General features: G+C 39.5%; 1 protein-coding gene across 3 annotated transcripts in view; it reads left to right on the top strand.

Annotated features, from left to right (window-relative positions):
• Nucleotides 1-15,790, top strand: part of LOC116693945 (aminopeptidase N) — a 40,848-nt gene that overhangs the window by 6,996 nt on the left and 18,062 nt on the right. For all 3 annotated transcript variants that reach the window (XR_004333035.1, XM_032523319.1, XM_032523318.1), the window contains 15 exons: nucleotides 1,195-1,331; nucleotides 2,569-2,695; nucleotides 3,487-3,641; nucleotides 3,719-3,832; nucleotides 3,972-4,115; nucleotides 4,380-4,445; nucleotides 4,601-4,666; nucleotides 7,690-7,862; nucleotides 8,274-8,353; nucleotides 8,543-8,673; nucleotides 8,778-8,833; nucleotides 11,794-11,941; nucleotides 12,147-12,238; nucleotides 15,376-15,486; nucleotides 15,566-15,733. Coding sequence is in view for 2 of the 3 variants with exons in the window: in XM_032523319.1 (XP_032379210.1) it covers nucleotides 1,195-1,331; nucleotides 2,569-2,695; nucleotides 3,487-3,641; nucleotides 3,719-3,832; nucleotides 3,972-4,115; nucleotides 4,380-4,445; nucleotides 4,601-4,666; nucleotides 7,690-7,862; nucleotides 8,274-8,353; nucleotides 8,543-8,673; nucleotides 8,778-8,833; nucleotides 11,794-11,941; nucleotides 12,147-12,238; nucleotides 15,376-15,486; nucleotides 15,566-15,733 (1,768 nt within the window). In the remaining variant the exon portion in view is untranslated. The remainder of the gene's footprint in view (nucleotides 1-1,194; nucleotides 1,332-2,568; nucleotides 2,696-3,486; nucleotides 3,642-3,718; nucleotides 3,833-3,971; nucleotides 4,116-4,379; nucleotides 4,446-4,600; nucleotides 4,667-7,689; nucleotides 7,863-8,273; nucleotides 8,354-8,542; nucleotides 8,674-8,777; nucleotides 8,834-11,793; nucleotides 11,942-12,146; nucleotides 12,239-15,375; nucleotides 15,487-15,565; nucleotides 15,734-15,790) is intronic.

Raw genomic sequence — 15,790 nt, 5'->3', positions numbered from 1 at the left:
GGCCTAATTGAAGATGCTGTAGGTAGGATTGTGAAGATCCAGGACTTAGCCAAAGAATTTGAACATCAACAACTTCTCAGTCCCTTCCCCCCTTTCTGCTAAAGCCCAAACGAGCTGTGGCACTAAATTGAACTAAAGGCGGTAGGTGGCACCGGAGGAGAGTCATTTTTTTTTTTAATTTAGTAGTTAGTTTCATAAGTCTTACCTAATGCATCTTTAAATCCCATATGGCAGTAACAGTTCTCATAGGTCTAAATTTGTTGTTTTTACTTGACTCAGTGGGACACCTGGCATTCTTTTTTTTTTCAAGATTATTTTTCGGGCATTTTTAGACCTTTATTGACAGGACAGCTGAAGACATGAAAGGGGAGAGAAGGGGGAACAACGTGCAGCAAAGGGCCGCAGGTTGGAGTTGAACCCAGGCCTGCTGCATCAAGGAGTAAACCTCTATATGTGGGCGCCCGCTCTACGAACTAAGCTATGCGGGCACCCGGACACATGGCATTCTTTGTTTTCTTTTTCAGATCTGGCTTGTACTCATATGTAACTCTGAGCAACAACTTCACCTGGGTCTGAAAAAAACGATCAATGCTTTGACCCCACTTGTTTTAGTGTAGAAAAAAATGATTCAAAGACATAAATTGATCCAAACATTGACATTAGTTTGAGTGCATACAGATAGACATTGGAATATTCATCTTCACAATTATCCAAAACGCCATAGTTCCTCGATTCAAAACACATTTAAATCTGTCATCCTCAGAAAGCTCTCTAACTGTGGCACTGCTTCATCTGCCATTAATAGGGCTTTCAAACTGTCCGATTCAACAGTAAGAGAGTGATGAGGAATGTGATCTGTGGCCCATTTTCACTGCGATCTGTTCTCAAAAACGGCTGCAGTCTTTTAATCAGTGTTGCATAGGGTGCACCCCAGCTGCTTCTCCACTTGTCTTCAAGGAGGAAAAAAATGTGTGAGCTCTATCTTTTGAAGATGCGTCTGACCAAACGTCAGGCAGTAAAAACTTCACTTGCAAATTCAGGTTCAGTTTATTCAGATTATACAGCATTCTCCCCAAAAAAATGTTGTTTCCAAAATGGAAATGTGTTACGTTAATGTACATCCCAATGTTATTTAAATAAAGTAACAATATAGTTGTATAGAGTCTGTTGTAATGTGTGTATGTGTCTTTTCAGATATTGTTAACACCACTATTGATGGAGTAGCTGTGACAAAGACTACGTTTGAGCCTACCAGGAAAATGTCCACCTATCTTCTGGCCATTGTCGTCTCTGACTATTCACACCTCAATGATACACAAGGAGAAACTCTGGTAACTGTGACATTACTGATATATCATTTTCATCACTTATACAGTGGCGGGTTATGCTCATTAAGAAAACACATAGGTCAAATATCTTGCTCAAAGTTCACCTTTTATCTTTTACTTGTGAAATTGGTAGTTCAGGCAAAGTTAACCTGCATTTTCACTAGAAACTTTAAGGAACACCCCACCATCTGTTGAAATAGGGCATATCATGGTCTTTCCTAGCTGTGGATAGCTGTGGTTTGGGACTATATAGCTGAAGCACTTTCCCAAATCAATATCTGCCTAGGAAATCATCTTGTCTCAATATGCATTGCTATTTGTACTCGTGAATACCACTGGGGGACCATGGGTAGGCTGGGGAAACTCATATTAATGTTAAAAAAAAACCTCATAAAGTTAAATTTTCATGCCATGGAACCTTTAACGTCTATCTGGCCAGCCAGTAGTTGTTGACATACTATCTTGTCTGGAACAAAGTAATGGATGTCTGAATGGCTATACCAGCCAGTCAGCTGACAATCAGCACCAGCCTTAAGATTAATAGTTCAAAAAGTAGAGATCAATTGTAAGTTTATAACATTTATTGAGGTTAGCAACAGAGTGATCAGACTCCTTCAGCATTATGCCTAAAATAGGCTAATTAAGATAGAAAATAGAATCCCCCAAGCCCTAGAGTCTAGAGCTTGGGGGATTCTATTTAGACGCTGGTGGTGGTGGTGGTGGAGTAAACCCAGCAGACAAGAGATGAAAGTTGACTCTCCAATCCTGGGTCTGAAAGACAGAATGACAGAAAGCAGTATCTGGGGACTGATTGGCTTGACAAAGGTTGGAAGAAAGAATTGTGAAAGCGATTTTGGCAGTGGGGGACAGAGTAGATTGTATTTGTAAAATTGTTTGGAAAAATGAGAGGGAAAATTGTACTTATTGAACTTAAGCTAAAGCTTCATGTTGTGAGACAAAAATGTATGTCATGTTCAGGGTAGCTGCAATGACTATTTTTACTGTCAATAACTTGTTGATTCACTTTAAATGATGGAACAGGATGCATTGTTTTGTTCAATGGAGTATTAGGGCCAGGCACAAGGGAAAAAATGGGAGAAGGAAGATTTACTTTAACTTTTAACTTTGCGTTGATGATATTGGATTGTTATATGTCAATCTAGATCAATGTATCGTTGAAATAATATTTTGTTTATGAACACATTTAGACATCAGTCTTTTAAAAATGTTGTGTGTGCAGATCCGTATCTGGGCTCGCAGGAAAGCCATTGAGCAGGGACAGGCAAACTATGCCCTCAATGTAACTGGACCCATACTGGACTTTTTCCAGTTGTACTATAACATCTCCTACCCTCTGAGCAAGTCAGGTGAGCCTGCTTTAATAATCTTGGTCAATGGTTATCTGATGTTGATGTTGCAATTGTTCATCAAATCATAGATTTTCCTACGTCTATTGTCAAATACAACAACTCTCATCAACTCTCTCAACAACTCTCAACAAATCTCATCCATTTACACTTTTAACAAGGTAAATAAGGGGTAACGTGTTCAATATTTTATCTTGGATTACAATTTTGCTGGAATGTCACTCCAGCTTTTATATGTTTACTCATATTACAGAATAAGATATGCTTCACTGTGATTCCTGCTGCCATCCCAGAATGAAAGGGTTGTTGGAGCATTGCTCTGCTCTCCATGTGTAGCTAGAGGGGAGTCAGGAAATGTTTTTTGTAGTTTTTGTAGGACAACTCACGTTTGAAATGTTTATTATAACAGCAGAACATTGTGTTTGGCAGCCAGACTCTGAAATCATCTCTCCCTGCGGATTGGGTTTACTTGAGATAGTTGGGAGTGACAACAAAGTAGCTTCCCCCTGACCGGAGCTTGCAGGTGGATGCTGGGGTGGCGGGGGGTGGAAAGGAGGCTGCAATTCAGGTGCACCAGCACCATTCACAAGGCAGATATGTGTGTGTTTGGTAAATGATACAGAGAGTGAAACATGTCACGTATACTTAACATACAGCAGTACAGCTGGAGTTGACTGGCTGACCTTGCTCATAGGTGTCGCAGCATAAGATATGAATGAAACACATTTTTTTAAGTTATGGGGTACATTGCCTTGTCTTTAAGTTAATTTCCTTTGACCTGCTCTCTACAGATCAAATAGCCCTGCCAGACTTCTATTTTGGTGCAATGGAGAACTGGGGTTTGGTGACATACAGAGAAACCAACCTTCTCTATGACCCTGTAACCTCCTCCAACAGAAATAAGGAGACCACTGTCACCATCATTGCTCATGAACTAGCACACATGGTAATTTTGAATTGCATCTATCGACTAATTTACTCGTTAATGAATCCACAAACGGAATGATGTCCTCTCTGGTGCAGTGGTTTGGTAACCTGGTAACTCTGCGCTGGTGGAATGAGGTCTGGTTGAACGAGGGCTTTGCTTCATATGTGTCTTACCTGGGCGCAGAACACGCTGAGCCTGCATGGAACTTGGTGAGAACACAATGTTCTGTGCACTTGGACTTGGCCCTTGTTTCAATAGATCTCACACATACACTACATACCTTTCTGTCACCACCTTTGCTCATCATATGAAATCTTACTACATTTTCTATCTATCTTTTTGCTCCAGAAAGACATGATAATACTTGATGACGTCCACAGGGTGTTTGCAGTCGATGCCATGACCTCCTCTCATCCTCTGTCTTCTAAAGAAGACAGTATTATCCTACCAGGCCAGATTAGTGAGCAGTTTGATGCCATATCTTACAGCAAGGTACACAGATATGAACAAAATGTTCTTACATGATACATTATAGCATTAACATGTCTACATTGCCAGTCACAAGGTGCAACAGAGGCCAGAAAATGAACTTTGAAAACCTGAAATTACAGCAACTGGAAACGTAATCATTGAGTTGCTAGCATTGTTGATATACATTTTAATACATTGTATTGTATATTATCTGCTATGTGTAAACTGATTGATTGATCCATAGATTGATCCCTTGCCTCTGTTTGTGTTTTTGTGGATCCTCAGGGTGCAGCAGTGTTGAGGATGCTGTCCGATTTCCTCTCAGAACAAGTCTTTGTCCAGGGACTTAATGTATGTTTGTCTGTATTTTTGTTGGCATAATAACATAATACTGTATGTACATTTTGGTGTTGTGACAAATGACTGTATCCCCCATTATTTAGCCACAGGGACAAAGAAATTGTGACAGGATGAGGAAATTGATTGTGGATTTACTTTGTCTTCAGAGTTACCTCAAACACTTTGCCTACAGTAACACAGTGGGAGATGACTTGTGGCACCATCTACAAATGGTAAGAGGGACGATCCTACCATCGTATTTTAATTAAAAAAAATGTTAATAGAAGTTTAAATATTATTTTAATGTTCAGCTGCAATTGCAACATGAGGTGCTTCATTTATTTTTCTGCTGGTGCAAAGCCAGGGCAAATTCAGTTTTTATGGAATTTTTGCACCTGCATCTGTGTGATGATTTCCAAGCTAACATGTTTCTGCCAGGAGGGGTAGCAGGTTGTGTTTACGCTTTTGCTGATGGCAGTGCTATTTTTGTGCTGATTTTGGTTTAAAATTGTATTTGCATACAATCCTGTTCAAAACACCTCAGGGCATGTACTGGACAATGGAAATATCATCCACATGTGTGTAATTTGGTCATTAATTATCTTATTCTTCAAACATGATACCAGGTTTATTGATTACTTCTCTAGCATGTTTTTCTAAAAATATACCAGTTAATATCATGACATATGGACTGTTAAATCTTTAAGACTAATATTTAGCATATGGACTTGTTTATGTTTATTGGACTTTAAAGCCTTCAATAACTCTTTTCAAATATTAATAGTTTCCTTTGGCTGACATTTGCTATAACCAGTGGATGTCCAAGTTGCTGCAACGCCAACATATACAACAGAATATATCATTCTACAAATTCCAGCTTACATGGGGTGCTGTGTATTTATATTTTAGTTGCTTCAAGAAGGTGAAAGTTATTTTTTTATCTTTTAAAAAAGTTAATCTCTCTCAGCTGTTTCATCAGATGCTGCAAATGTAATTCAAATGATATAAATACGCAACACCACAAATAATATATGAAGGTAGCTTAAGGCCCAGTTCAGACCGTGTATTATCTCCATAGCAACAACTCTCTGTACTTCTCTTCTAACTTCCAAATTTTTAGGCTTTTTTGTAGCTGGATATAATTTGTAGCATCTTAAAATAGGAACGAGGTGATAGTGAGATACAAATTACAGTTGCATTCCTAGTAGTAATGAAATGGCTAGAAGGATTTATTTCTCTGATTCGTTGCTACATATTTTCAGTCACTCTCTCTCTACCATATATCGTACACGCAGGGGCTTCTTGAGCCTCCAACCAAAACTGCCATTTCGACCAGTTGACAGTGTGTCACTCATATGCAGTCTATAAAAAAATTAGTTGTAACTGACTATTGGCTGTTGAAACAGGTTGCAAGCCTTTCATTCTAAATCCAGCCAGTGGCGACATGACAAACTAGGTCACAGGTGCCACTTTCAGCCGGCTTATGTCAAGCTGAGTTGGGACAGTCCAACCACTTGCTGACACTTTTTTCCTGCAACTTTTTAAAGTGGCTTTTTCTCGCCACAAATCTTTCGTCTGAACTGAACGTAAAGGTTCACTGCTGCCTTTTGTCATTGGTTGCTGTATCTAAAGGTCGACTCTGGTCGGACTCAAATCTAAAACCTTTTCAATCACTTCTTCAGACGTCCAGCTGTGACAGTGCTTCCCTGTTAAACCAAGGTTGGGATCCAGGATGCGCTTGTGCGCTCCAGTGCCCCCAGAGGAGGCGAGAAATCAGAGTAAAGGGGGGAAAGCGTATGGGCCATGGTCGATGAAAAAAGGCATCCACCCCGAGAGACAGATTGTCCCATTTGTTCATAGAGAACCACCGTTGGCACTGTGTATTTTTTGTGATGCGAACAGATCCATTTTAGCTGTCCCGAACCTGTTCTCCTGGTGAACGGTGTGTAACAGGACACCGGTGCCTTCAGCTTCCCGGGGTGAGTGAATGCTTCCTTGACAAAGGGCCAATGCTCTGAGAAGCGTAACTACAGAGGAGCACGTTTGGATGGCGGCTCCTGTACATTGATGTCCCCGCTTAGGAGATGCCCCTGATGCAGAGGGGAAGGCCGCTCAGGGGACAGGGAGAGCTATAGTAGCTGCAAAATAGATCTAGGAGTTTATTTCAATGTAAGTTCATTATTTCAGCATGAAGTCATTGATTAAACATGAATCCAACAGGTTACAGGTTCACTGCTGCCTTTTGTCTTTAGTTGCCCTATCCAAAGTTTCACTTTAATGTTTAATTCACATAGTACTGAAACCATGAAACCATGAACAGCAGTTTTTGTTCTTCTTAAATATTCAAACTGGAATGGAATTAAATCATGATGCTGCATGTGAAACTCTGATGGGACAAAAAAATCCCAAATTTCTAAGTTTAACTCAATATATGTTCATTACATAAGCATGATGGAATTTATTCAACAGGAATCCTACTGATTAAAGGTTCACTGCTGCCTTTTGTCAATATCTAAAGATCTACTTTGTTGGAACTCGAACCCGCAACCTTGAATAACTTCTTTAGAAATTAACTAAATGTCAAATGTGCTGGCCTTTGCACCACAGAGCCTCATTGAGCTCAAACGGATTCCTTTGACCTTTAATCTTATAGTTTAAATGGTCACTGTTTTGATTTTTATCAGCTCTAAAAAATTTACTTCAGTGGAACTTCAACTAAAAATCTTTACATTTCTGCACCAGAATGTCTCATTTGCATATTACCAAAACCATTAACAACACTTTTGTTCTTCTAAAACACTCAAACCCTTCCATTAAATCAGACTGCTGCTTGTGAGACTCAAATGTGGTGTAACTGAAATCCCACATCTATGAGTTTAAGTCAATGTAAGTTCATTATTTTACCACAAAGTAAATAATTCAACAGGAATCCTACAGGTTAAAGGATTGGTCATTACCCAAGCTCGCCCCGACTCCACACTCTGATTCTGCTTTCCTTCTGCTAATATATGTATTTATTATGCCTGTGGTCACTAAAACTGCCAAAATGTGCAGATGTGCACATCTGCCTGAAGATTTTGCTCATGCTACCCCACCGTGCCTTAGTGATATGTACTGACATAGTGTGTTGTGTTTGACATATTCATTAAGTTTATTATGTAATAGATATAAGCCTAAACACATTAATATGTTTAAAATGTTTGACTTTTTACGTCTTATTGTTTAAATAAATGCTTCTTGTCACCTCTATCAACAGGCAGTGAAAGCCAATAATGTGGCACTTCCTTGTCCAGTATGTGAAATCATGAACCGCTGGGTGCTCCAGATGGGGTTCCCCGTGGTTACCATAGACACTACCACAGGAAAGGTATCTCAGAAGCACTTTCTGCTGGATCCAGAGTCTTCTGTCACAGTCGAATCACCTTACAAGTACGCAACACTACAGCATTTCACAATAACATATTTGGAAGGAAATATTTATATAATCCGCTCAGCTCGGGAAAGTTTAGTTTATTTAAATGGAGTCTGGTGGGTTTAGCGAGAGAAATTTCAAAGTGGTTTCTGGAGTGGCAAAAACAACATTATTAGTGGACAAAATTGACGATACAAATTTGCCTTGTATGATTACATTGCAGCTCATTGTAGTCCAGGTTGAAAAAAAAAAAGAAATTACCCTTTAAGTGACTCAAACTCCCATTACTCTCAAGATGCACAGATGTTGTAAAACAGCTGGTTAAAAAAATAAGTATTTGACTTGTTTTCCTTTTTGCTTTCTTGTTATCCTCCCACCTTAACTTGCCTCAATCAATGAATAAAACTGTAATGTATTGCCTGCCCTAGCTATGAGTGGCTGATTCCTGTTAGGTGGATGAAGAGCGGTGAATTCCAGAGAGATATCTGGTGGCTGATGGAAAAAGAAGGTGTGTAAGAATAATACTTAATCCTGATAAAACTTGTTTATAATTACCGTGATTGTACTGATGCAGTGCCAGTCAGTTCCATAAGCTGATAATACTTTTTTTACACAGTTTTTATTTTTTATTTTTATTATGTATATGTAATATTTTATCAAAACTATTTAATGTTTTACTGCTACCCCTTTTTCTTAGCGGTAAACTTGGAGATGAGGAGAGGTGATTTGTGGGTTCTGGCCAACATCAATATAACCGGATATTACCGGGTAAACTATGACCATGGAAACTGGGAAAGCCTCTTTGCTCAGCTTATTTTAGAGCACCAGGTACATAGTCAGGCTGCTCTGACATGTTTCAGATTTTTATCTGGTTGATGCGGAACATTGTTTGTATTTCATATCCTGTTTGACATACCAAATCTGTTCTGCAGGTTATACCAGTGATAAACAGAGCCCAGCTTATGGATGATGCTTTCAATTTAGCCAGGTGGGTATCAGTTTAGCTGCTCAGAGGTCATACTGCAGTTTTTCATTCCATTTCCAGGCATGTTCATATTAGTGTAAATCTGTTAGAACCCATGGAAAACCAAGAAACATACTTCTTACTACTTGTTGTCATTGTGAATAACCATAAATGGATACCATCAATACCTGCCCTACAAAAGGAAAACGTTATGAAATGTGTTGGGCTAAGTAATTAAATTAGAAAACACACGTTGTAAATGTTACTATATTGAGACTGTAACTAGTAATGGGGCTAAAGTAGATGAAAGGTCATTGGGTAAGTAGTCTTGCATTGCCAGATCTCCACAGCGCTGCAGAGTAAGGTCTGGCTACATCACACATACAGTAGATTCTTGTATAGGAGAAAAATGCTCTAGGTTGTTTGCATTTCTTTAAACCAATCATCTTAAAAAAAAGAAATATTTATATGAATGTATCAATACATATATAAATATATATATCAATACATACATATACATATATATATAAATACATATATATATATATAGGTGAAAAAGTGTTTGCCCCCTTCTCATTTCCTGTTCCTTTGCATGTTTGTCACACTTAAGTGTTTCGGAACATCAAACCATTTAAACAATAGTCAGGACAACCAAGTAAACACAAAATGCAATTTGTAAATGAAGGTGTTTATTATTAAAAGTGAAAATAAATCCAAACCATCATGGCCTCCTCCATCAGGAAAAGACTGGGCAAAAATGGCCTGCATGGCAGGGTTCCAAGGAGAAAACCACTGCTGAGCAAAAGAACATCAAGCTCGTCTCAATTTCTCCACAACACATCTTGATGATCCCCAGACTTTTGGGACAACATTCTGTGGACCGATGAGACAAAAGTGGAACTCTTTGGAAGGTGTGTGTCCAAGTATATCTGGCGTAGAAGGAACACTGCATTTCATGAAAAGAACATTAACCAACAGTAAAATATGGTGGTGGTAGTGTGATGGTCTGGGCTGTTTTGCTGCTTCAGGACCTGAAGACTTGCCATGTAAAAGGAACTATGAATTCTGCTGTCTACCAAGAGATCCTGAGGATATGTCCGACCATCTGTTCTTGTACTCAAGCTGAAACAAACTTGGGTTCTGTAGCAGGACATGATCCTAAACACACTAAGTCCACCACCGAATGGCTGAAGAAAAACAAAATGAGAACTTTGGAGTGGCCTAGCCAAAGTCCTGACCTGAATCCTATTGAGATGTTGTGGTAGACCTTAAAAAGGCCGTTCATTGCTTGAAAACCCTCTAATGTAACTGAATTAGGACAATTCTGCAAAGATGAGTGGGCCAAAAGTCCTCCAGACGCTGTAAAAGCCTCATTGCACGTTATCGCAAACGCTTGGTTGCAGTTGTTGCTGCTAAGGGTGGCCCAACCATATTAGGTTTAGGGGGCATCACTTTTTAACACAGGGCCATGATGGTTTGGATTTTTTTTCACCTTTAATAATAAACACCTTCATTTACAATTGCATTTTGTGTTACTTGTGTTGTCCTTGCTATTGTTTAATTGGTTAATGTTCCGAAACACTTAAGTGTGACAAACATGCAAAGGAACAGGAAATGAGGAAGGGGGCAAACACTTTTTCACACCACTGTAGGTGTATGAAGAAAAGAGGAGGGGACCCAGTACTGATCCCTGAGGAACCCCAGTTTTGAGTGGGCAAGGTCCTGAGGTACAGTAGATCCTCTTCAAGTTACCCGATAGGTTGAGTCTGTCAGATAAGATGTGAGCAAATAGCGCTCAGAGCTTGAGGATCTGGTGATACACTGTGTGAAAAGGCAGCAGAAAGGTCCAGAAGGATGACATCGGAAGAGATAGAGGTTACTCTAGCGCTGTGAAGCTGCTCAATGACAGCAAGGAGTTCAGTTTCTGTTGAGTGGCAAGCCTTGAAGCCGGACTGGTGGGGATCAAGAAGGTTGTTCTGGTGGAGATAAGTAGAGAGTTAATTATTAATGGCACGCTCAAGAGTTTTGGACAGAAATGGAAGAAGGGAGACAGGTCTATAGTTATTTGGTTGTTATTATTTGTAGTGTTGGTTTTTGAGCCTCTTTGAGGGCATCCGGGAAATTGACAGTTGACAAGGAAATGATGTTGATGAGATGCTGAGGAAAGGAAGACAATCAGGAGCAATAGACTGGAGAAGGTGAGAAGGGATAGGATCAAGGGGGCTGGTGGTTGGGGCGGGCGGAGGTAATCAAAGTAAGAATTTGATTTGGAGATAGAGGGTGAAAGAGGAAAGAATACTGTATGTGATGGATGGTAAGATGATTTCAGGAACTGGGGTGGAAAAGAAAGAGAGTATGTCATCTAAATGTTAAATGTTGTTAACTGCAGTTAACTGTTAGTATAGTAAGGTATAGTATGGTAAAGTGAGGCATTTAAATTAGCTCACGATGATTGCAGAGTGTACTTTATCTACATTAATCCCCACCAATCGGTCCCAAAATGTCCCCGTTATACGGTAAATGATGTAAACTTATTCTTTGTAAATGTTCACAATAAGTCCTTGCAAGAGTTTTGTCTTGCAGTATTTTGCAGCATATCTATGACTACGACAATTCTGATTTGTTTAAAGAAATGCCATTAAACCAGAGCACATTTTCCTCCCATCCCCAAATGCAATGTGGAGTAGCCAGATTCTCCTTCTGCGCGCTTTGGAGGAGAGTCTGACAAAGCGAGACTAAGCCAGACCTTACTCCTTGACGGACACCTCTGGAGACATAGGTCTGGCAACTCTAGACTAGACCTAAGTGCAATAAACAGCAGTAATCGTCATTATATTAAGAAACGTACAAAAACAAACTACAAAAACATAAAATACAAAAAGAAATACCCTCCATTCTGTTGGGGTAGAGGCAGAAATATTAATAAGAAATATCCCAATTCAATATTAAACAATTTGAAACACATGCATCTCTTCCCTCTACAGAGCTCAGATGGTCTCCACTACTCTTGCTTTGAACACAACCCTCTATCTGTCTGTGGAGACAGAATACATTCCCTGGCAGTCTGCTCTGGATAATTTGGACTATTATTACCTCATGCTGGACCGTACTGAAGTTTATCAGCCTATGCAGGTACAATACATTATCGGTGTATGTCATTGACAACAATTTTCAAAGTGTTGCTATTTTAGGATTTAGATCTTTCAAAGCAAAGCACCTCTATGTTTATTTCAACAACCACGGTTGGTCTTTATGCTCCCTGGTGGCTTTTAAGATGCAAAGCAGCTTTCTGTAGATAAACCAACATACTTTAATCACATCTCTGTAATACTTCTAGGACTACATAAAAAAGCTGGTGACTCCACTCTTCCTGTACTTCAAAAACATCACATCCGACTGGACCCATGTTCCTGATAGACACACTGACCAGTGAGTATACTCACCTGGATATCAAACAAAAGTTGTATACTGTATACTGTACTATACTATACACACATGTTTATATTATTTACTCTTCTTAAAGGTTGAGATAATATCAGTGCTGATAAGATTAGCACATAACAGGGAGACACTACACATTTTTGCAATTTTATGTCTTTTTTATTGACTATTAGAAAAACATCCTACACACATATTAAGAACCATAGACAAAACCTATGTTTACCACTAACATATTAGATAAACTTAGGTTTCATGCTTGGAAATTTTGTTTTTAACCTTGCGTTTCAGGGCTTCTGTAGCTTTTGTTATTCTGTGAGGCAAACTTTTTACTTTTAAAGACTTGATTAAATATATAGCATTCGGCTGTGCATCTGTTTCCTGTAACCCTCTTTACTGTCTGGTTACCACAGTGTTGTCTGTCTGGTAAACCTTAAATGGTGCCCCCTGACCTTAATTTTGCTTTGCTGTTTTGATGGACTTTGTAATTAAATTTTTGGAATTCATTTTTAAAACACTGAGTGATAAGCTTTTTCAAAAATCAGTTACATAGAATTTTGAGTTAGCAATAAGTTTTCCAGACATAGTTGGTTCCACTGTGCTACAGTCTACAAGGGCTACTTTTAGTGTTACCCAAAGAAAAGAAAGTCATTGGCCTCTGGCATTTCGGATTCATTGGCAGGTTTGCTAAATAAAATAGAGAAGCATAGGCATCTACAACCTCACATTAATTAGTATTTACTGTAGTTTGTTATTTAAAGTTAAAGGTACAATATGTAATACTGGTAACTAGCGTTTCAACTAGTTAGTGCAGTCCAAATTCAAAATACTGGAGATAGTCGTCCCCGGCCCCTCCTCCTCAGACTCGAAGTTCACTGGGGTTGCCAGGTTGAGAACGCAGCTTCCAACAATGTCATCGGACGGGTATGCTGACAGTCATTAAAGCCCATGCTCAAGCGGAGCTCTGTACCTAACTGACGGCCACCTTATTTCGGCTTAAAAATACCACAAAATATGTTTTTTTATGAGTGCATAACCTATGTGTACTACTATAGAAGTTTGGTATCATTTTGGGCTTTATTAGTGGGGTAATTTACGAGATACACAGTTTGTTCCATTAGCTCCGCACTAGGCTAACCAGCTGATAACTCTAACTGGCCCAATATGAGACCCAAGTGAAAAAAACTACCGGGGGGTTGTTTGGCTCGAGGTTGTGGTGCAAAGGGTGAAATTACTCCCAACCATCACTTCAATGCTTACCTGTTCAGGAGGAAATTAGTCAACTCAGTAAGCTGTCTCCATCTTCAAAGTACATTTGAAATATATATCCAATGTTTACCCAAGTTTAATATGTCTCTGTTTTTTTTTAGGTCTGGTAGTATCTATCCACGTTGACCCTGTTTGTTTGTTTGCTGTTTCCATGGCTATGGCGTGCTGGGTTTGCATTATATATCTGGCAACCCGGCCTGGCTGTCAAAATGGCCAGTTGATAATAACACAGGCAAAACACAAACAGACATTCCATCATGAAACGGATATTTCAAAGGAGAAAATAGTGTTAGTGTTGTTGTCAGAAAATATAGTGTTTCAACTTAACACGTTTTCTTAATATCTTTTGACACACTGTGGTCATTTTTGGATTTAATACAGTAAATATAATACATATTGCACATTTAACCGAATAATTTATTTTTTTGGAGCCAGCCAACACTTAGCTACATTAAGGATGGTAATTTTGTTGCTGGTTTACAGAGTAAAATCTTGTTTAGTAATTAAGTCCTATATGTTGCATGCACTTTCTTAGGTACTAAAATGATGTTTTTTGTTGTTGCTGTTTGGTAGATTACTTATGGATTACTTCCTTTGTTTTCTCACATACAAACCTCAGTCTCCTGGGTGATAACTCTGGATTAGTAAAATTTGTTTGCGGTGGTTACGTAAGCAATAGATGAATCTCCGTGGTCAAACCAGCTGCCGAAACAGTTGGGGTTCGACACAGGAAGAACTGAGCAGAACAGGGCGAAGTTTCAGTGAGCAGAGCAGAAGCAACAAAGTCGCTTGTGAAACAATGTCTGGAAAATTATTTAAAATAAATGAGTTGGTTTGACCATGGAGATGTAAGAGACGGCTAGCTTGACCTAGAAATATCCCTTAATCCAAAATTCAAAAACCTTTCTCTGTATGAGAAAGGTTTTTGAAAAAAGGATCTCTCTTGGATCAGAGAGGCAGCAGCTGTCGCCATGGTCCCGCTACACGTTCTGTGATGCCATGTTTGGGCGGCTGTGGCTCAGTGGTAGAGCGGTTGCCTTTCAATCGGAAGGTTGGTGGTTTGATTCCCGCCCCTGCGCCCTGTCGAAGTGTCCTTGGGCAAGACACTGAACCCCGAGTTGCCCCCGGTGCTGCGCATTGGAGTGTGAATGTATATGAATGTTTATCTGATGAGCAGGTGGCACCTTGTACGGCAGCCCCGGCCACAGTGTGTGAATGGTGAATGTTTCCTGTAGATGTAAAAGCGCTTTGAGCAAAGACTGGAAAAGCGCTATATAAATACAGCACATTTACATGTTCAACTGCTACACTGCAGTGCCCTGCTACGTCCTGCTGTGCCTTGCAATGCCGCACAGCGTCCTGCTATGCCATGAACTACTACTAATTTTTTCTATTTTTGTTATTGCCACTCTTTATTCTAACCCCAACCGGCCCGTCAGACACCGCCTACCAAGAGCCTGGGTCTGTCCCAGGTTTCTGCCTAAAAGGCCACTGTCGCACTGTTGCTTGCTCTGGAGGAAACTACTAGAACTGTTGGGTCCTTGTAAATTCTGGAGTGTGGTCTATCTGTAAAGTGTCTTGAGATAACTCTTGTTATGAATTGATACTATAAATAAAATTGAATTGAATTGAATTGAATTGTATGAAAAGAAACCCAACCAAGTTTCCAAACTCATCAACTGATAGGGACCGAGCAGTCTAGAGGTGTGAAAACGTCCTTAACCACCGTTATGCTCCAAACCAGTTAAAATAAATGTCCTTTGGTCATATTTGCAAACCTTGTTTCTCTATTTATATAATAAAAATCCAGCAAAATGTAGCAACATTTTATGTTTTAACATATTTGTCTCTTCCTGCAGGTATAACCAGGTGAACGCCATCCGCATGGCCTGCAGGACTGGAGTAACAGAATGCCAGAACCTGACCACCAAATGGTTCAAACAATGGATGGAGACCCCTCAAACCAATTTGTTGGTCTATTTTATATATAATTTAGTCATGTCCCTTTTTTTAAGTTAATCAGTTTGTTAACTCCAACTGTCTTGTCAGGATTGAACCCAACCTGCGTTCAGCAGTGTACTGCAGTGCCATGGCAGCAGGTGATGAAGCCGAGTGGGAGTTTGGCTGGTCCCAGTTCAAAAAAGCTACTGTAGCCAGCGAGGCCAGCAAACTCATGTCGGCACTGGCCTGTACCAGCAACACACAACTGCTGGAAAGGTGTGTATTCTTCTTAGTGAAGTTGAAAATTAATAATAATAATAATAATAATAATAA

The sequence above is a fragment of the Etheostoma spectabile genome, chromosome 8, assembly GCF_008692095.1.
Source record: "Etheostoma spectabile isolate EspeVRDwgs_2016 chromosome 8, UIUC_Espe_1.0, whole genome shotgun sequence".
Taxonomy (NCBI): Eukaryota; Metazoa; Chordata; class Actinopteri; order Perciformes; family Percidae; genus Etheostoma; species Etheostoma spectabile.
This window is presented reverse-complemented; position numbering and strand designations above follow the sequence as displayed.